Source organism: Euleptes europaea, chromosome 13 (assembly GCF_029931775.1).
Source record: "Euleptes europaea isolate rEulEur1 chromosome 13, rEulEur1.hap1, whole genome shotgun sequence".
NCBI classification, from domain to species: Eukaryota; Metazoa; Chordata; class Lepidosauria; order Squamata; family Sphaerodactylidae; genus Euleptes; species Euleptes europaea.
The window spans coordinates 28,650,628-28,673,036 of record NC_079324.1 but is presented as its reverse complement, the minus strand read 5'-3'; the positions used below and the strand labels follow the sequence as shown (position 1 = coordinate 28,673,036).

Here is a 22,409-nt window from a genome sequence, read left to right as displayed (position 1 = left end):
CTGCTACACATAAGCAACTGTGGAGCAGCAAAACACAAAGTGGTCAGGTTTAAGTTCCCTTTGCTAAAATTGTCCCCTTTGGAGTTCACTCTGAGCCACAGCAGTTCATCAAACACCCAAGAAAATTCCCTTTGGCAGGCAACTCCCTCGCATGTCGAACGCCAACAGTCACAAAAAACTACACATTTAATGCAGCTTGTACAGCGCAATTCCTATGTGCACAAATGCAAATCCAGAGGTAGACTTGCACTCTCACAAATTGTAACTACGTATGGTGGAATTTACTGTTGTTCACACTCTGCCCCCCCGCCGCACCCCACTGCTACATACTTCAAGTTCACTCAAGTATCAAAAGTGTAGTAAGCAGCAAAACCAAGAAGCTTTAAATGCACAGCTGCACACCCAAGCACACGAACCAACTAATACCTGCTCTGTAACAGGTACATTATAGACGTTCATGCGTTAGCCGTTTTGAATAGATGCCAGCTTGGACAGAAGTGTTTAACCAGGAACCCAGTTACTGTGCAACTTAAGGGCACTTCAAGGAATGTGAACTGTCGATTTTGGTCCCGTTGTTCTAAAGAGGCCTAGCAAGATGGAAGATGCTGCCTGCCTCTGCAGATGGTGAACAGTCACACCCACAAGATTGGGCTCTGCAGTTTTCTAGGTCACCAGACAGGGTGAGATGCAGCTATTCAGGACACATGAATGGTAGGCGTTAACTAAAGCAGCACTACTAGTAAAGGAAGCTTGTGCACACTTGTCTAGCAGGCTTACTTGTGCTGAACTGGCTGTTGCGATATTCAGTATGTGATGCCATTAGCGGGAAGAACACCACACGGTGCACTTGACAGGTGTTCTGGGATTCCAAGCGATAGTCACCAAGGCAGCCAGGTTATCATTCACTTGTAAACAATGGAACGTACAGGGCAGCAAGTACCAATTCCAGTTCTCCACGGGTTGCTCCAATAGTCTGATTCACTTAGGGTAAGTTCCCTTTTGAGACTGCTGCCTGCTTAACTGGTGTGTTTCGTACGTGACATTTAACATTAAAAAGGCCTGCAGGTTTAAACTTGTCGCCTAAATTTCACCCTGCCCACTATCCAGTCTCATACATCTTATGAAATCTTAAGAGGTTCAGAAGACGTATTCTGGACTGTGATGGGGGTGGTGGTGGTGCGCGCCCGCTTCTTTATGCTTCTAAGGAGAACTGTGAATTTGGGTAGCTGGGCTTCCATTTGGCCCTTGCTTGAGGTCACAACCAAGAGAGAGAAGTCACACGATTTACAATGTCTGATATCCAGCATAGCCTTTTCTTCTGCCAATTACGTAAGCAAACACTATAACAACAATCAAGATTACAAGAGCAGTGCCAACTGCAATCGGGATTAAAATGGTGTCGTCATCCAGCGAACACTCCTGCGCTGTAGGCGAGAAGGTGGCGACAAAAGGGAAAAAGATGTTTTGCCGAGGGCAGTTTGAAAAAGACTGAAAGTGGTTAGCAATGATAAGCCTAAATCCTAGACAGTGGTTCCCAAACGTTTTGGGCCACCGCTCCCTTGGTTCCACAAACTCAACCCCAGCACCCCCTACCCTATAAAAAGCATTATTCAAAATAGGGGTTTGCATGACTCACTAAGAAGATAATAATAAAATTTCAAAACAGTAACAAAATTGCACATTTATTCAAAATCAAATTAAAACTTTTTAGTTGACATTTATTCAACAAAACTGATGAACCTGATCCAGTGGTAACAGTTCTTCAAAGTCTGGGGGAAATTTCTGATAGTTTCCACCAAATTTGCCAGCATGGTGCCATAGCTTGATCTATTGTAAATTAGTGAACAACGCAGTTGAAGGGGCCCACCTCTAGCACCCCCTGCTGCCCTCTTGCCTCTTAGTGCCCCCCCAGGTAATCCCACCGCCCCCCAGGGGGTGGTATTGCCCACTTTGGGAACCACTGTTCTAGAACATAGTCTATTACCACACCCCGCCATGGACTAGAATTCAAATAACCAAACGTCTTCTAGGCAACCAAATGATTAAGGCTTTATATCCCCTGGAAAACCTTGCAAGATTACTTGGGAAATAACTGAAATGTTTGATCTATCATCTTGGCATGTCAATTAACTGGATCAATGTCAAACTCCACATGAAGCACAGGTTCAGACAGCCTCTCAGTGCTAGATGACTATAAATTAAATTCCTGGCTGTGGCAAGGATTGTGGAAAGTAGAAAAGCTCGGTTCAGGAGGAGGCTAGTTTAATGTTTTCCTGGCATCGTCGCAAAGCTCAGACAGTCCAACGTTATGTACTGAAGAAGCAGATAATTCCATCTGAATGAAAGTGTTTCCTGAGCATGCTAAGTTATGATGTGACTAGTTGTATTCATACACTGGTATTACTTCCCGTAATGAATCCCCCAAAGTCAGAAATCTGCCATGTTTGCAGTAAAACCTGCACCTAGTGTATAACAAAACCTGACAAGGAGACTAAGGATTCTTTCAAAGGACACAACAGACCCCAGCACATTTCAGTATACAAAACAAGCACAAAAAATTAGCCTAAGGTGCTTGGGGAAAGTTCTTTTAAAAAAGACCGCGTATGGGGCAGGTGCCTTTTGAAGGGCTGGTGTACTAGATAGTGTGGGCTCGCTCTTCTGGATCTCTTCTGTTGAGATCCAATGGCATAGATGGCTCATTAAAATCGTAACTGGCACTCTCGGTAGTACCTGCAGCTCTAGTTTAATCACAATTTGGATTCCACTTGGAATCCAAATATTTCGTGTGTGCGCTAAACGCCATCAAGTCGCCTCTGACTCATGGATCAATGTCCTCCAAAACATCCTATCCTTAACAGCTTTGCTCAGATTTTGCAAACTGAGGGCTGTGACTTCCTTTATAGAGTCCACCCATCTCTTGTTGGGTCTTCCTCTTTTCCTGATGCCTTCAACTTTTCCTAGCAGGATTGTCTTTTCCAAATATTACCTACACACACATAAGGCTCAGAAGTTAACTTCTGGTTGAGGAGACCAATGGGGTTCTTTATTAGCCTTTGTTCCTACCCGAGAGCGTGAAGATTCATAGTGACCCCCCCATCCCCAAGCCTGCCTGATTGGAGATTTATTCTTACCTGTAGAGAATTTGTTTTCTTTGACACTGAATGGCTGAACTCTTAGATCAAAGGTCCTTATTCGATATCCCTCAGTCACGACAACAGTCTCTTCTTTCCTGCACATGTATGAACTGCCCACGGAGGCATCCCAGTAACTGAGATTGTTGTTTGCAGCATAAAGAGAACCTGAAGAAGAACAATTTCACATACTCTTACCAGCAACAGATGTGGGATTCTAAAACCCGATTATGATTTTAAGCGTTCTGCAGCTAGCAAAGTATCTTCAGTTAACTGCTTGGAGAACTGCACAACATGATATTCCAAGCCATCCCAGTAACCAAAGGAGTGAAGCAAGGCTGCATTTTAGCCCCTGCCCTGTTCAATTTATTTCTCTCAGACCTCCCCTCTCATATGTTTAGACAGGGAAACCATCCCCCAAAATTGAACTCTTCTCATGTTCCCATTTTCTTGTATGCAGATGATGCAGTGGTGTTTTCTTATACTAGAGTAGGCATGAAACGATCTCTGTTAGCTTTTGCTTCTAACTGCGATAAAAATTTTTTAAACATTAATTATACAAAACTAAAATTTTAGTTTTCTCCAGATCATGGAAACGGGAGATCTGGAGAATTGGGGATAGGGAAATTGAATAAGTTAAAACATTTAGATATTTGGGGTTGCTTTCCCCCCACAAATTGAACTGGTCTATACATAGGGAGTGAGCCCTTGTCTCAGCTAAGAGTAAGCTATCAGCTATTACCCGATTTTTCTACCAAAAAGGAAACCAATTTGTTCCTGCGGCTATAAGAATCTTTCAGGCCACAATAATTCCGCATTTATTGTATGGCGTCCCGGTGTGGATCCAGGCTTTTAACCAGGGGGTGGAATGGATAAATATGCCTTTCTTGCGGCGCATACTTGATATACCCAACTCAGTTGGTTACCATACATTTTGCGCCGAGTTAGGCCTTCATCTTATTGAAAATAAAGCCTGGATCTCTACTATTAAGTTCTGGCTGCGCTTACACTTTCGTGCTCCCTCAAATAGCCTCATAGCCAGTCTGGTTGCCGACCCTTATGTATTTAAATGGCCCCAATTCACACAAAGGAAAATCAATTCTATTGGTATTGATATAGAGGGGTTGGCAAACTCCGGGGATGCTTATATTCTTTGGACGATCACAGGGAGAATTTGGGATATGGAATGGCAGAAAATAAATGCTGGAGTAAACAAGATCTGCTCACTACATCTTTTGGCCTTTCTTTTTAAAAAAGATCAATGGCTGATTACCTTTTCAACTTAACCCACCCCTCCCAGCGCAGAGCCTTTATGTTAGCCAGATTAAACACATTCCCATCAGCTATAGTTTCTGGCAGATACAGGGGTTTCACCCGGAACAAAAGAATTTGCAGCTGTCAGTTGATCGAACCAGAATCAGTTGAGCATATCCTTTTGTACTATCCCCTGTATCATAAACAACGTCTAAAATTAATCAATCCTCACATTACGCCCTTAAAAAAATATAGCATATGATGGCATCAAATTTTTATTAGCGGACAAGACACCTGCTGTCACCGAACATGTGGCAGAGTTTCTGAAGATTGTCATCAAAAATAAAAAGGGAAAGAATAAATAAACAGTATAAAACCAACTGAGGCAATTTGTAGGCACTGGGCAACATCAACTGGAAGGATGCCGGTGTTCGCTGCAGTTCTTATTCACTGGCTGGATGAATGTATTGTTAAGGTATTTAGATTGAAGTGTTTTAACTTGATGGCTGAGTTTTGGTCAGTTGTATGTGAATCCTTGTGGGTATGTGTATTTATGCTCCCTCGTTGCTATTTTACTATGCCAATAAAGGTGTCTGAATCTAATATTCCAAGCCGAATTTCTAGACGGTCAGGTAAACCCAACTCAAGATGAGCTCACAAAGTCAGACAAAAAGAAGTGTTGGTTTTTATATGCCGAATTTCTCTACCACTTAAGGAAGAATCAAACCAGCTTACAATCATCTTTCCCTTCCCTTCCCCACAACAGACACTCTGTGAGGTAGGTGGGGCTGAGAGAGTGTGACTAGCCCAAGGTCATCCAGCTGGCTTCATGTGGAGGAGTTATTTGCTAAGTCATACTTACAAACCAGCTAGCATCTTACCATTGCCAGGACGAAATATGGTGATGTTCACCCCTTTCAGGAAGAACCTTTCCGAGCTTGAGTTTTTCTGTTTAAAAGACAGATCCACCAAGTTTGAGTTACAGACAGTGGAGACAAATAGTAAAACTGGAAAGTAATAGTCTTAAAGCTAAAGCTTCAGAAGCAACACCCACAAAAAAAACCCTACCATTTGAATGAAGAATTTCTAATTAACACAATTATTAATGTAGAATTGCCAGTTAATGCCACAAGTATTGTTCCTACACATGGCTTGAGCACTTTGCTCTTTATCAGTGCATGGTATTTCCCTCCACCTTCAAGTCTAGGGCTCGCTGGCCTGTTAACTAAGCTCAGACAAGTTTAGCAAGAGCTGGAAGTACGAGGAAGTATTTATGTAAGAAGCTTGAACGGAAGGCAGAAGAGTTTCCCTACCGGCACTGCCAGTCCATTTCTAAGTCACTTCCAATTGCTTCAAGCACATGGAGAGGCAGGGCCATTTTTTTTAAAGTATCTGTGTTCCCCACACTTTTGAGCTGCCAACAGGTTCACCCCTCCCTTTAAACCCAGTAATAAGGTGGTCAAACAGGTATTTCAGGAATAACTACAGACAAAAGCTGCCTTCTACCAGAGCAGATTATTTGTATATTTAGCCCAATAATGTTTATTTTATTCTGGCAGTGGCTCTCCATGACCTTGGATAGATGGTTTCCCCCCCACCAATCATCTGCCACTCAATTCTTTTACATAGAGGAATTGAACCTGGGAACTGCAACATGTCAAGCATGCACTGTACCACTGAGCTCTGGTTCCTTCCCAGAAATCCTATCTTAGCATTAAAGGGGCCAAAGGAGAAGGTAATTCAATGCCCCAAAACTGAAGGCATCTCATATGGACACAAGTTTACTTACAACTGCAAAGAAGAAATCAATAATTGTGGTGTTGTTATCATTCAGCCTGAGGTCTGCAAATCTTTCACCGCAGCTACCAGTAGCTACAGTAGTCTTTGGCTCAATGTCAATAAACCAATACTCCTAAAAAATTTAAAAAACAAAACACAGAGTTTTAATAGCCATTCTCACAAGTTTAGGCTGCCAAACAACCCTTGCAGACAGCTGTGGAACTCCAACTGCAGCACGTAAACATTATTTATTTATTTTCCAAAATGGGATGGCTATTTCTACCACCTTTTCCAGTTTCATGGAATGCAACTGGTCACATTGTGGGAGAGCCTCCTTGTATCTCAGAAGCGTGGGCTCCCTCTACAGGAGAACTGTGCTTCAGCAGCCAAACCACAGAGGAATAACAGAACATAGCCGGATGATTTACTCCCCCCACACACCAATCTCCCCGAGAAGGGTTAAGCCCACACACTCTGCTCTACTCCTTGTGTGAAGCATATTTTGAGTAGCAAGCACACAACATTCAAGTCATCCAGAAACCTATGTAGCTAGAAGGTACGGACAATATAAAACCTGTTCTTTAGAGACGTTCAGCTGCAGGCCCATGCTTGCCAGGAGACAGATTTTGGTACCAACATTGACCGAGTAGTTTCCTGTGATAGGCTTCTCCCTTGCTTTGACAAGGAGTAGATGAGCAGATGACAAAATTGTTGTTTTAACAGTAGCAGTTGTAGTGGTGGTGGTAGAGGTCGTTGTAGGAGGTACAGTAGTGGTGGTGGTAGAGGTCGTTGTAGTAGGTACAGTAGTGGTGGTGGTAGAGGCTGTTGTTGTAGGTACAGTAGTGGTAGTAGTAGAGGCCGTTGTAGGTACAGTAGTGGTAGTAGTAGAGGCCGTTGTAGGTACAGTAGTGGTAGTAGTAGAGGCCGTTGTAGGTACAGTAGTGGTAGTAGTAGAGGCCGTTGTAGGTACAGTAGTGGTAGTAGTAGAGGCCGTTGTTGTAGGCACAGTGGTGGTGGTGGTGGTGGTAGAGACCGTTGTAGTAAATACAGTAGTGGTTGTAGTAGGAACAGTCGCATCATGTTTAAGAGAAGCTGTAACATCTTTATCACAATGAGTATCTAAAAAGGAGAGATAAGTACACACCAGTAGTAGCAACACATCTTCGACATGAAAAATAATCAAATTAAGGCAAACATGATTCTGTAAGATGCTGCCGTTCATTAAAAGCTATACCCAGTGGGTAATCGATTTCAAAATATGCAATAGCCAAAGGCTTTGGTTCTGTCCACGAAAACTGGCAAAGGTCAACCAGCAATTTTAACCAGGTGAAGTGGTAGAAGCAGTGGTACAAAGGGTCCAGGGGTTAAGACCTGAAGTCACCTTGGAATTAAGATGCTTGCTACCAAACCTTTATTGGACAGAAGCAGTTTTAAGATGTATCTCTGGACTCAAACAGGGTAGGTCAAGTTATTAAATGCTCAGAGACTGACTTAGGTAGCAGCTGTCATTCACTGCTCTCTATGGGGCTAAAGGAAATACTTGCACACAGTTGACTACTCACATTTTGTACTTATGGAGCCATTCTGAAGGAAAGCCTGCAGACTGATGTTCCAGAAGTCATTTGTGACATTGCCAGCTTTAACAGAATCCACGTGATGACAGGTGAATACTGTATGTAACTGAACTGGATGAACAGGATAGTTTGCAGAGGTAACGATTGGTCCTGTAGCAGAAGAACCATGCAAGGAGGAGTCACTTATGCATTCTTGGGTACAAAGCAAAGCACCGTATGCTCTATTCTTACACAGCACATTGACAGAGGGGGGGACTTCTTTTTGTAGCTCTCAATTTGGTAGTGACAAATGAAGCTGACTTATACCAAGTCAGACCATTGGACTATAAAGGCCAGTATGGTCCCTTCTGACTGGCAGCAGCTCTCCAGGGGTTTTCATTTCACCTACTACCTATTAAGAGCCCCGTGGTAAGCTGCAGTACTGCAGTCCAAGCTCTGCTCACGACCTGAGTTTGATCCCGACAGAAGTTGGTTTCAGGTAGCCAGAACAAGATTGACTCAACATTCCATCCTTGCGAGGTTGGTAAAATGAGGACCCAGCTTGCTGGGGGTAAAGGGAAGATGACTGGGGAAGGCACTGGCAAACCACACCGTAAACAAAGTCTGCCTAGTAAACGTCGGGATGTGACATCACCCCATGGGTCAGGAATGACCTGGTGCTTGCACAGGGGACCTTTACCTTACTACCTATTAACTGGAGAGGCCACAGACTGAACCTGAGGATTCCCTGTTTGCAAATCAGATGCTTTACCACTAAACCATGGTCCTTCACCCTCCATTAAGCTAGAGGGGAAGAGTTATCCGCACGTTATGCCAAGGTCCAGGCAGGACACCCCATTTGCGCTGCAGATAGACAATCAAGCTGCTGCAGAACCTTAAGGCCCTATCAGACAAGATGATAGAGATCTGTGACCAGCTTTCCCAATATGCTTATTTCAAGCTGCTGCATAGCACTGCTGATTTGATTAGGCTGCTGATTTGATTAGGCAGAGCGTGCGTTGAACCGCTTGTCATGTGCTTCCTCCATTCTTTTGAACTAGATCAGCCTCTGAAGCCACTATCCTACATTTCTAACAGTGGGGCTAACAACTTTGGAAGATTATCTAGTTCAGGGAAGTGACATGGGCTGAAAGCGGAAGTTATAATACATATACCCCAGCTCTGCTTTCTCGATCTATTTAAGCAGTCCTACACAACTGCTTTGCAGCTAAACTGGGACATCTGATCCTGATTCTGCAGCATTTGTTTGGGCCCTAAGAAGCCTAGGAATTTCACATCAGCAGGGTGAAGATATAGCCAAAAGAAAAAAAGCTGTACAGTGCATTACATTCTCAACTGTCTCAACAGAAGATAGCTTAGTAGCTCATCATGATTATCCCACTGCTAGACATAGAACGAGCCTTGGCTACTCACCGTGAAGGCTTCTTCTGCTCAGAGGGACGAAGGACATCTTCAGAATGGGTGTTTTCCGTTCCTCGTGCTCCGGAAGGCAGGACTCAAAACTTAATTTCCTGTCACTTAAGGGAAACGCCCCTCCTTCCCTTTCAGTTTAAAGACTTTTTGAGTAAATACATTTCAAAATTGGACAGGTAAAAAATATTAAAGGTGAACAGTAACAAGAATGACCAACAGTAAAGGTGAAGAACATGCAACTATCATAGAAGCAGTACCTGAACAGGAGGGATATGAAACTAAGTGTTTAGGAAGTGATCCTGTATCCTAAAAGAGTAAAAAACTACCTGTGAACTACTAATTGAATTGAGAAGACGTCTGGGCGGGTAAGATGTCCTTCGTCCCTCTGAGCAGAAGAAGCCTTCACGGTGAGTAGCCAAGGCTCGTTCTTGCTCAGAGGGACGAAGGACATCTTCAGAATGGGACATACAAGAGCTGTCCTGGCCGGGGTAGGGTTCAGACGTCCTGGAGTACTCTCTGTAAGACGCGCCTGCCAAAGGCGGCATCTGCAGAAGCATACAGATTTAATTTATAGTGGCGTACAAAGGTGGAAATAGAAGACCAGGTAGCGGCCTTGCATATTTCCTCCAGTGGGGCCCCTCGATCAAAAGCGGTAGAGGTGGCTGCGCTTCTAACTGAGTGGGCTGTGACCCCTGAAGGAATGGGTAGGTTGCTTTCTCTGTAGGCCTGTGAAATGCAACGGATGATAGCTCGGCTGATGGATGCCCTAGACATATGTTTGCCCTTATTAGGAGCTGACAGATTAATGAATAGGGAGTCGGAGTTTGATTATTTTTGTGCGTTCTATGTATATATAGAGAGCCCTTCTAAGGTCTAGGGAATGCCAAGCCTTTTCCTTCATGGTCTTAGGCTTGGGACAGAAGGAAGGCAAGACTAGCTCTTGTTCCCTGTGAAACTGATTGTTGCATTTTGGGATAAAGGACGGGTCCGGTCTGAGGACTACTTTGTCCTTGTGAAAAATGCAAAGGTTTGGTCTAACTGAGAGAGCCCCCAACTCTGAAACTCGACGGGCCGAGGTGACAGCTGTTAGAAATAGGGTTTTCATGCGTAGCCACTTTAGACCTATCTGACTGAGTGGTTCGAATGGTGGTTTTGTGAGGGCCGTCAGGACGGTATGAAGACTCCATGAGGGGAATCTATGAGGTGATACTAAGCTGACCCCTCGGAGAAAGGACTTAATATGAGGATGTTTGTTTAGAGAATATCCGGATACTCTTGGTACTATAGTGGCGATGGCTGCTAATTGTCTACGGAGAGTGGAAGGTGCCAGACCCTGAGCGCGACCAGCCTGGAGAAAGGCTAGAATACCAACCAATCATGGTTTCAGAGGGTTCCGGTGTTTCCGTCTACACCAGCGAGCAAAGGCTTTCCAGGTGGTATTATAAATCCGCTGGGTAGATGGACGTCTGGCCACAAGGATGGTGGATACAATCTCGGAATTGTAACCCTTATCTAACAGTCTACTCCGTTCAATAGCCATACGATCATTTGGAACCAGCTTGGGTCCGGGTGGCATATTGGGCCCTGTACAAGAAGGTCTGGTCTGTCCGGAAGCCTCCAGTGGTTGTGTTTGGATAGTTCTATCAGAGATGGAAACCATGGGCGGCGGGGCCAATGAGGGGCCACTATGATGACCGACGCCCTGAGAAGACGAACTCTCCTTATGACTCTTGGAATGAGAGGGAGGGGGGAAAGGCATAAAGAAGACCCTGTGGCCAAGGTGAGAGGAGGGCGTCGATTTGTTCCGCCCCCGGCTGTTGGTACCTGGAGAAGTATCTCGGAATCTGGTGATTGGTCTTGGAGGCAAATAGGTCTACTAGGGGAGTGCTGAAGTGACGAACGATGAGGCGAAAGACTTCTGGGTGGAGGGACCACTCGGCTTCGTCTAGGTGCTGCCTGCTGAGCCAGTCCGCCTGTATGTTCGTGGCTCCCCTGATGTGTTCTGCACAAAGGGAGGAAAGATGAGTGTCCACCCAATATAACACGTGGTTTCTCGGTGAAGAGCTGATGACCTGGAGCCTCCCTGCTTGTTCAAGTAAGCTTTTGCACTCACATTGTCGGTTCTGATCATCAGATCCTTGCCAACTAGTTGTTTTTGGAAGTGCTGCAAGGCTCTGAAGATGGCTCTGGTCTCCAGGATGTTGATATGTAATTTCTGTTCGGTGGGATTCCAAGATCCCTGCGCTGGTTGTCCAAGTAGAGTTGCACCCCATCCCGAGAGGGAGGCGTCTGTGAACATTTGTAACAGAGTGGGCCTGAAGTATTGAAGGCCCTTGGAAAGGTTCTTCGGTTGCATCCACCAGAGAAGACTGGACCTGGCCGCCTTGGAGAGGATTAGGTATCTGTCCCTTTTCTGAACGATGTGCTTCTGATGGTCTCTGAGGAACCACTGGAGTGGTCTTGCTCTGAGGTGAGCCCATTGCACAGCTGGTATACAAGAGATCATGTGACCTTGTAATTTTGCCAAGGCCATGAGACTGACCGCTCGAGATTTCAGGGTGGATTTGGCCATGGAGTGTATCCTGAGAATCTTGTCCTCTGGTAAAATGAGTGTGTTGACTATTGTGTCTATGTAGACCCCTAGGTGACGAAGTCTTTGAGTGGGATCTAGATCTCTTTTTGAAGTTTACCAGGAACCCATGAACTTCTAGGGTTTCCAGTACCTTTTTTTGTATGTAGGGTGCTTTGAGTGGTGGATGAGGCGCATACGAGGACGTCATCCAAATAGGGATGTAAACGTATTCCTTCCTTGCGTAGCAGTGCCATCACTGTCACCAACACCTTGGAGAAGACGTGTGGAGCTGAGGACAGACCGAAGGGTAGGCCCGGAACTGGTAATGATGACCTTGATACAGGAACCGCAGAAATCGTCTGTGATGAGGATGAATCAAGATGTGAAGATAGGCTTCTGTCAGATCTATGGAAGTGAGATAGTCTCCCGGTCTTAGGGCCTCCGTGATGGATTTCAGGGTTTCCATCCTGAAACGCTTCTTGAGAACATGCCTGTTTAGGTGTTTGAGGTCTAGTATGGCTCGCCATCCACCGTCTCTCTTGGGCACGGTAAAGAAAATTGAGTAGATTCCCAAGGAGCGTTCCGATGGTGGGACTGGTTCGATGGCCTTGATGTCTTGGAGGTGTAGGGTGGCCTGGGAGGTCCTCTGTTGTTTGTCCCTGTTCTTGGAAGTCAGGGAGACTCTCATCCGATCTGACGGAGGCCTGAAGAATTCGATTTGATAGCCTTGGCGGATCAATTGAAGCACCCAAACGTCTGGTTGGGAGGTTTCCCACTGAGGGTAGAACAGTGAGAGTTTGCCCCCCACCGGAAGTGGATTGGCGTCATTGTTTGGTTTGGCGTGTAGTCTTATCGCCTTTTTCTCCTTGAAAGTTGGAGAATCTAGTAGATCTCGAGAATCGACCTCATCTTTGAAAGTAACCACGGTTGGAGTTCCAGTGACCTCTTTTCTGTTCTGGTCTGAAATGGAGGGTATGGTAAGAACGAAAGGACGCATTGGATGAGAATCCTTTTGAGTCCTTGCGTAAACTCTTGGGGAGCATCTTCTTTTTATCCCTGGTTTCCACCAGGATGGAATCAAGTTTGTCCCCGAAAAGTCTCTTTCCCTGGTAGGGATAGCCCATTAGAACCGATTTTGATCGGTGTTCAGTCTGCCATGGTCGGAGTCAGAGAGCCCTTCTAGCGGATGAGGCAGTAGCCATGGCTCTAGCAGCAAAGGTCACGGTATCTAATGTAGAATCTGCTAGAAAGGATACAGCCCTCAGAATTCTTGACACGCCCTCAAGGGCATTTTTGTCCTCTGCAGGAATGAGCTGAGCTAGTTTGCGAGCCCATATAATGGCCGCTCTGGAAACTAAGGCAGATGTTATGGAGGAGCTTATGGCCAAGGCGGAAGCCTCATGAGACTTTTTACATGCCAGTTCCGTCTTTCTGTCAGCTGGGTCTCTAATCATCACTAAGCCCTCCTCGGAGACCAGATCTGAGGAGTGTAGAGCTGTAACTGGTGACTCCACTAAGGGACCCTTCAGCAGCTCAGCCGTGTTGTTGGCTATGGTGTATAACTTTCTAGTGGCTAAGTGGACCTGTTTGGTTGCCATTGGTTTATCCCACTCCGCCTTTAGTAAGGTAAGGAAATAATCTGGGACAGGGCCCGCCTCTCTGGGACTTCATGCATGTGAAAGAATTCTTTGGTACCTCTCTTTTTCTGTTCTGATTGTTTATCTGATTCTTCAGAGAGCTCCAAGGCTGCAAGTGTCTTAGTTAGTAATAGAGGAAATTCCTCAGAGTTAAAGATTCTATTTTGTTTTGGTTGCTCAATCATCTCTTCTCCATCTGAAGAGAATTCGCCCTCCTCATCACTCCCTTCGTCTGCGGAAGAAAAAGGGAGGTGGTCTGCTGCAACAGGTTGCTATGAGGGTCTACACTGCTCCTATGTCCCCCCCTTGCAACTGATTGGTAGAGGGATCCATCACTTTAGCTCTGGAACTTCCCTCTAGTCTGGCTGTAGTGTGCCCTGCTATGATGGATGGTGAGGGGGAGACTGGCTGGGCTGCTCTTAAACCTTCAGTGAAGGCATCCTTAATTAAGGAGAGCTCTACCTTTAAGAATGAGAGGCCGCTAGTATCGAATGAGGGGGAAGAAAGGCAGGGGGCGTTGGCATAACATTGCCGGGGACAAGTTGAGGCGAGGCGCCAGGTACAAGTTGAGGCGAGACGCCTGGGAGGAGGGGGGGCGAGACGCCTGGGAGGAGGGGGGGCGAGACGCCTGGGAGGAGGGGGGGCGAGACGCCCATGTGCGCGCCGGGGTTAAGCATGGGCGAGACGCCTGGAAACATGGCGGTGGAAGGGACTGTGGAGACGCCAGCCGCCTGAGTAGTCCCCCGTGCGCTAAATGAGGGAGGAGCGGCAGACGCTGCTCTGATCTCCCCAGCGCAATTCAGGGCGAGAGAAGGGGCGGTAGCCGCTGAAAGCCCGGTGCCGCAATCGCTAGCTGCGATTTGAATTTCGGCTGCGTGCGCTGTATTTTCCGAAGCGCACATGCCGCTGTTTCGCCTCCACCAGCCTTACTGGCGCGGATTTTAGAGGCGGCCTGAGGGGCGGGTGTCGCCACGGCTTTCCCTTTGTTGCCGCTTCTAGGCGCGGTAGAGGAAAGGGAGATGCGGGCGGCTGAAAGCAGGCGTTTAGCGCTGCTGGCTTTAGAGGTGCCGGTCCTCTTTCTCTTTCCCGATCCGGGGCCCCCTTTTTTCTTACCCTTGACCCTCAGAGGTGTAGCTGCAGGATGGTTGCTCCTGCGTTGCCTGTGAAGGCTCGAGTAGATCCGGGTCTAGATCCCCCGGGGCGATAAAGGAATCGGGCTCCTTGTCCGCCATTTTGATTTGGCGGGAAAGCAAGAGTCCCTATCCTAACGAAAAGGATCAGCAGAGAAATTAGAAAGGAGTAGAGTAAGGAGTAGTGAAATTAGTAGGGTAAAGTTGTTGGAATTTGAGACTGCACATGGCAAGCAGATGGCAAGCAGATGTAAAAGATCTATGTGACAGCCAGGTGATTGGTGGTGTCACATGACAGCTCAATGACTGAGCAGAAAAACTGGCTTGTACTGGACTGAGCTAGATAGTCCTGGAGACAAGGCAGCCAACAGGTGATTGGCTGAGAGACTATGCCAGATATGTATATAGGTGTGTTATATATGTATTGGGTTGTGGGTTGTGGAGAGTTGATGACCAAGCGGAGCATTCTGTCACTGTGAATAAAAGAGCACTTTTGTACTACGTGCTGAGTCTTCTGTGCTTACTCGCCTGTAGAGCTGCAACGCTTTCTAACACACGCCAAAAGGGTTATGGGCCCAGTTCAGCTCAACTGCGCTACATCCTGGAGGTTCTGAGCAGAGGTACTATCTGTGGAACAAGGGCTGTAGTGAGCAGAAGGCGAGTGGATGTCTGAGGTTGAGTCAGACGGAGCAGAGGAGGTGCCCAGCAGGTCTGTCAGCAGCAGTGCGTCTGAGGCGGAGGAGGAGAGCGACACGGAGCAGGAGCAGCAGGGAGCGGGAGAAATTATGGCTCAAGCTGCAATGTCCTTGCTTGTGGAGAAGCTCACTTCTACCAACTACAATGTGTGGGCGTTACGAATGCAACACTACCTTAAAAGAGAGGCACTGTGGATTTATGTCTCCAACCCACCGGATCCTGAGACGCCGCAGGACGTGGTGAAAGATGAAAAGGCACTGGCAAGCATAGTGCTGAGCGTGGCTGACGACCAGCTTGTCCATGTGACGGGAGCTTTGAAAGCGAAAGCAGCCTGGAACTCATTATCTCAGGTCTATGTCCAAAAAACAGCTGGCTCTTTGATAGCCATAACGAGGCGTTTGTACAGAACTTTTCTTTTGCCGTCAGTTCCTGTGAGAAACCATATAAATGAACTGACTGAATGTTTCCAAATGCTGGAGCAGAGGGGGAAGACTCTACCGGAGGATGATAAAGTTTATATACTCCTGAGCTCTCTGTCTGAGCAGTATAACATGCTAATTACAGCTCTGGAGTCGGTTGAAATTGATAAACTAACTTTACAGTATGTTATTGGAAGAATTTTGGAACATGAAAAAAGATTGCTTGCAAGAAATCCTGAGAAGCCTGCCAAGCCGGAGGGAAACCTGCCAAGCCAGGAGACGCGGAGGTTTGCCGGCGGAGAAAGGAATGCGGAGCAGAGAAAGCCGGGTGATTTACAGCAGCACGTGGCTCTGAGGGTCAGACGTTGCTACATCTGCAAGGCTACAAATCACTTAAAGCGTGACTGCCCAGAAGCAAGGAAGAAAAGCCGAAGGGACCAGTCGTCACGTGAGTTTGTGAGCGGTCAGAAGGCATCATTGGTGCTGACTGAGCACAGTGACACAGCCGGTGTCTGGATTTTAGACTCTGGTGCGTCACAGACCATTTGCCGGCATCAGGAACTTTTAAAAGACACACGGGACTCAAGTTTGCCGCATGTAAGCCTCGCTGATGGAAGGAATTCTGAGGTGACACGTGAGGGGAGTGTGTGGTTCCCAGCTTTGAACTATACATTTAAAAAGGTGCTATGTGTCCCTGAACTAGAGAACAATCTGTTAAGTGTAAGTGCCCTTGACAGGGCTGGATATACTGTAACATTTACAGACAAGGCTTGTAAGATATCCAAAGGTGGGAAAGTGCTTCTTACAGGGAAAATGTGTAATAATGTGTATGTGGTAGAAAATAGGCATGTGGAGGCAAAGATGATAACTAATAAGAGCCCCCATGACAATTGCATACATCTGCTACATAGAAGGTTGGCTCATGCAAATTATGAGACCATAAAGAAAACGCTAGCCTTACTGGGGAAGGAAAAAGTTAAAGAGTGTGGGAACTACCTGGATTGTGAGGTATGCAAAAGTTCCAAATCTAAGGCTTACCCAGTGGCTAAGCATAGTGAGAGACTCTCAGACACTGCATTAAAGGTAGTGCATGCAGATGTAATAGGCCCCTACAGGGAGAGTCACTCAGGTAACCATTACGCGTTGATTCTGGTGGATGATTGCACCAGATTCTCCTGGGTGTATCCTTTGAAAAGGAAGTCACAGGTGTTTGAAACATTTAAGTATTGGGCCAAAAGAGTGCAGAAACAACTTAAATGTACCTTGGATTCTCTCCAAACAGATTTTGGGGGAGAATTCATGTCAAATGAGTTTAAGAAATGGTTACAGGTGCAAGGTGTGAGGCACAGAGTTGCCAACGTGGCGGTGCCAGCAGAAAATGGTGTTGCTGAGCGACATGGGGGAATGCTACAAACAAAAATGTATTCCATGTTGCAGGATGCAGGGTTGCCAATGACATACTGGGCAGAAGCAATAAAGGCCGCCTCCTATGTTTCCAACAGGATCTGGACCAGGTCCATACAAGACATACCTTATAGGGTTTTGTACCAGAGGGATCCTAGCTTAGGTTACCTCAGAGTGTTTGGTACAAAAGCCTGGGTTGATGTGCCAATATCCAAGAGAAGGAAAGGAGGAGCGAGAGCTAAAAAACTAACCTTCCTTGGGTATCAGTCTGGCATGAAATCATACAGGTTTGCTGATGAACATAATTCTCTCAGCTACAGCAGAGCTGCGAATTTTTGTGAGAGTAATAACTGGGCCAGAATTCATGGACAGGAGGAGCCAAAAGAAATTGGGCTACCATTGACAGATCTCTCACAGGATGCAGATGGGGTGAAGCAGGAGGGGTCTCCTCAAAGGGCTTCATCGCCAAGGGCTGAAGAGGGGAGACAGATTCCTAGGGTGTCAAGCAGGAGCACTAAAGGAATTCCCCCAGAGAGGTATGGTTTTGAGACCACTGATGTAAATCATGTACAAGTCAAAGAACCAAAGAGCTTTCAGGAGGTAATGGCTTTGGAAAGCAAGGAAAAAGAGGCCTGGCTAGAAGCCATGCAAACTGAGTTTGATTCCCTGAAAGAGAATAAGGTATTCTCTGTAACAAAACTGCCAGCTCAAAGAAAAGCCATAGGGTGCAGATGGCTTTACAAAGTCAAACAGTGTCCAGAAGGGAAGATACTCCGTAAGGCCAGGCTTGTGGCTAAGGGTTATTCCCAAGTTGAAGGGCAAGACTTTGATGAATTATTTGCTCCCACTGTGAAGGCTGATACTATAAGAGCTGCATTGTGTAAAGCTGTCAGAGATAACATGTTAGTGCACCATTTTGACTTCACCACTGCATATCTGAATGCAACAATAAGTGAAGAAATATATATGGAGCAGATCCCTGGGTTTGAATGCAAGGGTAAACAAGGAGTATTAAAATTGCATAAGGCTCTGTATGGATTAAAGCAGAGTGCACGTGCATGGTCCCAATGCATTAGTGAAGCATTGGCAAATCTTGGGTTTAAGCAAGGTGTTGCTGATCCTTGTATGTTTACCAAATGTGTAAAGGGCTCTGACTGTGTTGTATTTTTATATGTTGATGATCTTTGTTTGTTGTGTCATACAAAAGAACAACTAAACTGGTTTAAGGAGGCAACTGGAAAAACGGTTAAAATGAAGCATCTTGGTGACATTCAAAATTATCTGGGGGTAGAAATTACCAGGAACCCAGAAGGATATTTTGAATTGTGCCAGGAGAAAAAGATTGAACAGCTCCTAGAAAAATTTAAAATGACAGAGGCCAAAAGCACTGAGACTCCCATGACAACAGGGTATGTGAAAGAGGTGGATGATAAGGTATTCCATGATAAAAATCAATACCAATCGTTGGTGGGTTCATTGTTATATCTGTCATGTTGGACAAGACCAGACATTTGTATGGCAGTACATTTGCTTTGCCAGAAATGTGCATGCCCATACATGAAAGACTGGAATGCAGCAAAAAGGGTGCTGCGATACTTAAAAGGCTCAGCTTCAGCCAGGTTGTGTTTAAAGGCTGATGCAGAGGAAACAATCACAGTGTATAGTGACTCCAGTTGGGGGGAAAGAGAAGAAGGAAAGTCTACCACTGGGTACGTGTTATTTCTACATGGGGCACTGGTTATGTGGAAGTCTTTAAAACAGACTCATGTAGCTACCAGCACATGTGAGGCAGAATATTCTGCATTAAGCGACAGTGAGATTCAGCTGGAATGGCTGTGTCAACTGGCTAAAGACCTAAATCTTGAATGTGAAATGCCTGTAAGTGTTTACTGTGATAATACTGCAGCACAGCAATTGGCTGGATATCAAGGTATAAGAACAAGAAGTAAACACATCACAATAAGATACCAGAATGTCAGGGAAGCGGTAAACAATGGTTTAATGGTTCTGAAACATTGTGCTTCAAATGTAAATATTGCTGACGTTTTTACCAAATGTTTGTCTACTGAAAAGTTTGAACTATTTAGAAGCAAATTGGGGCTTGCAATGTCAGTCTAGGAGGAGTGTTGGAATTTGAGACTGCACATGGCAAGCAGATGGCAAGCAGATGTAAAAGATCTATGTGACAGCCAGGTGATTGGTGGTGTCACATGACAGCTCAATGACTGAGCAGAAAAACTGGCTTGTACTGGACTGAGCTAGATAGTCCTGGAGACAAGGCAGCCAACAGGTGATTGGCTGAGAGACTATGCCAGATATGTATATAGGTGTGTTATATATGTATTGGGTTGTGGGTTGTGGAGAGTTGATGACCAAGCGGAGCATTCTGTCACTGTGAATAAAAGAGCACTTTTGTACTACGTGCTGAGTCTTCTGTGCTTACTCGCCTGTAGAGCTGCAACGCTTTCTAACACACGCCAACAAAAGTAAGAAGAATATAGGATGAAGGAATAAAGCTATTTCCTAATAGGTTTGCACAGAGCTGCGACTCTAAGCTGCTCTCCCGACGAGGCAGGAAACAAAACTGAAAGGGAAGGAGGGGCGTTTCCCTTAAGTGACAGGAAATTAAGTTTTGAGTCCTGCCTCCCGGAGCACGAGGAACGGAAAACACCCATTCTGAAGATGTCCTTCTCCCTCTGAGCGAGAATATAGAGTACAATATAAATATACCATCACTTCCAATTATGCTGACTCATTGTGTTGTTTTCAGCTTATTTAGGAGTCCTGAAATAATTGAAACTAATGTCATCTCTGCCAGTCTAATTAGAGATCACTTTGCTTACGGTCACAGCAATTAGGATCACCCAGAGCAAAAACGTTAAACAGATTGTCACGGCTCCTTGAGGAAATCACATAAAACTTTATAACAGATTCCATCTTAGGTGGCCAGGAAGATAATGCCTTAATCTCTAAAAACCAAGATCATTTTAGCCAGAACTGTATATGCTACAGTTGTGGGAGGGTAGAAAAAGTAGTGTAAAAGTGTAGAAAAAGAGGGTAGAAAAAGTAGGTGTAAAAGTGTGGTAGTAATCTTGAAGTTCTCCCAACAGTTTTGGAAAAACAACGATTTCTTGCTCTTATTGAAGCAAAGAGATGATTGAAGCGGGAAGCACCTGCCAAAATCTTAAAATAGATGGGGATTTTAAGATTTGGCAGAATGGATGAGGCTTCAGTGCCTAGCCCCTTTTGTGACTGCTAACTCAGATTCACAGACACAGATCTGTGGCTAAATCTTTTGATGAAATTGTTAAGAGGCGGAGGTTAAATGATGTTTAGAGGGTTGGCTTTATTTGATTGACTGCTTGATGGTATGCCAATAAAGGTATTGAAATTGAAATTGACTGCTAACTCCAGAATTATGCAGAAGAGAAGGTACACAACATGGCACACTTAGTATAATATTTATACAGATTATAATACTCAGATTCTTTGGTGCACAACATGCATTACCTTGACTCAGTTTTAGCTAAATTAAACAAAAGTCCAGTGGCACCTTAAAGACTAAGCATTTCTATAATTTAAGCTGCCACTGGACTTTTATTTTGCTATAACAGACTAATATGGCTATCTCTCCACAATTACCTGAGCCTGAGCCCTGATCTCAGCCTTAACAGAAACTATGAAAAGAACCACAGCAGCAAAATTACAGCAGAACCACTTGGCACCCCATTTTTACCTTTCCTTTTAGCATCTGGAAATAATTCCACATCATCAGTATTGTAGATAAAGGTGATGTTTCCTTGATAAGCATCATTTGTTTTCATAAAGTTGATACTCCAGATGTGTCCAGCTCCAAACTCTATTGCCAGCCGAGGGCCGCTTTTTTCATCACCACAAGTGCTTCCATCATACCTCACATTTTCTGGGAGCGTAAAAGCTTGGTTTTTCTGAAAGATTGCAGAAAGCACCAGTTCCCAGGCTGTAAGCTTTGTTTTAATAGCAGGAGTACAACTAATCTACTTCAGACAAGATCTGCCAAAATGTTATACTTCAGTTTTTGTTCCAGTTCCAGGTTGTCAGACTGGACATCCTTTAAAGTGAGATCCATTCCCTATTCTGGTTGTAAAGCCATGATTTCTCTTGAAGGCTTAACAACAGAATGTTATCTAGGACATCATGATATCCAACTGTGAACTAGTCCTTAGAGGTGTGGGCCAAGGGGAATTTGTCTACAAATCTTAGGAAAACCCCAGGTTTGCAGAACAATCTGAAATCTAGCAAACTCTTTAATCAGAAGGAACATTGCAGCTTTAAGAGATATCTTTGTTTCTACTTTAGGAAGGCCCGCCTCCAATCTGTGTACAACATTCAACTTTAAGAGATGAATGCCCACCAAGATCATGCAGGACTGTGTTACAAGGTCTTGGGGGGCCTTGGATGGGGGTTGCTCAGCAGTTGCAGCAATACGGTTGAGCCTTCCAAGCCTTGGTTTCTGTCAGTCAAAGGAGAAGGAAGCAAAGAAATGGGAAAGAGGAGAGGCTGCCAGGGGGAGGGAAGGCTGAAGACTGGAGGGGGGGGGGCAATGGATAAAGGTAGATTGGCTGGTGGAAGGGAGAGCAGGAAAAGGGGAGAGAAAGAAGAGTGGGGAAGGGGATACAGGAGGAAAATGAGATGCCCCCCAGATTCCTTGCAGGTTCCCCCAAAAGTCATTAAGTTAGCACACAGATGTGCCTCGTCAATTCTAAAACAGCATCTTATTTTTAAAGAGTTTGCTGTAAATACAACATTCACTACTTTAGCCTTGGACATCAAGAGCTATTCATGATGCAGACTCTAAGATTTTACATAAAAATCTACTCAAAAAGCACGAACAGCAAAATACATGCAGGTTTACTTACATATTCACTAATATTGGATTCATACGTTACTGAGAAGTTCATCATCCATCTTGCATAGAGACATGTCATATTGGAAGCATCCTTCACTTCTATATCGACAGCATACGCCTCTGACGAAGCTAGAATATTATTTACTTGTTAATACTAGTCGCTTGCTCAACACCAATCTTCACTTGTGCTGCTTACTAATAACTCATTCCTTTCCAATATTCATTTTCTGCTTATATTTACATGGAAGAAAGGTTCATGCTGTTGAAAGCTACATGCTTTAGTGTTAGTTCCCCAACAGGTTTTTTTTAAGACACTCGCTTACCAGATGTAAGTACACTGAATTCCATGTTCTAGACCTTGCTAGAAAGCCTGGGAACAAACTGCATTTTTTAAAAAACACAGTGTGGTACAGATGAAGTCTTCGTTCCCACCAGTACTGCCCAAGCTGCATGCCTTCAGAAAACCCACTGCAAGCTGCTTCTTCTGCCGAGAGATTGCTGTACAACTGCTA

General features: G+C 45.1%; 1 protein-coding gene across 1 annotated transcript in view; it reads right to left on the bottom strand.

The window, feature by feature from the left end:
* Positions 1-1,261: 1,261 nt before the first annotated feature.
* LAMP2 (lysosomal associated membrane protein 2) overlaps positions 1,262-22,409 on the bottom strand; it is a 31,680-nt gene continuing 10,532 nt past the window's right edge. Inside the window, exons 3-10 of the mRNA XM_056858990.1 lie at positions 21,908-22,026; positions 20,746-20,956; positions 7,727-7,888; positions 6,739-7,283; positions 6,175-6,297; positions 5,267-5,333; positions 3,132-3,299; positions 1,262-1,424 (exon numbers count right to left, since the gene is read on the bottom strand). Of these exons, the coding sequence (XP_056714968.1) occupies positions 1,285-1,424; positions 3,132-3,299; positions 5,267-5,333; positions 6,175-6,297; positions 6,739-7,283; positions 7,727-7,888; positions 20,746-20,956; positions 21,908-22,026 (1,535 nt within the window). The 3' untranslated portion in view covers positions 1,262-1,284. The remainder of the gene's footprint in view (positions 1,425-3,131; positions 3,300-5,266; positions 5,334-6,174; positions 6,298-6,738; positions 7,284-7,726; positions 7,889-20,745; positions 20,957-21,907; positions 22,027-22,409) is intronic.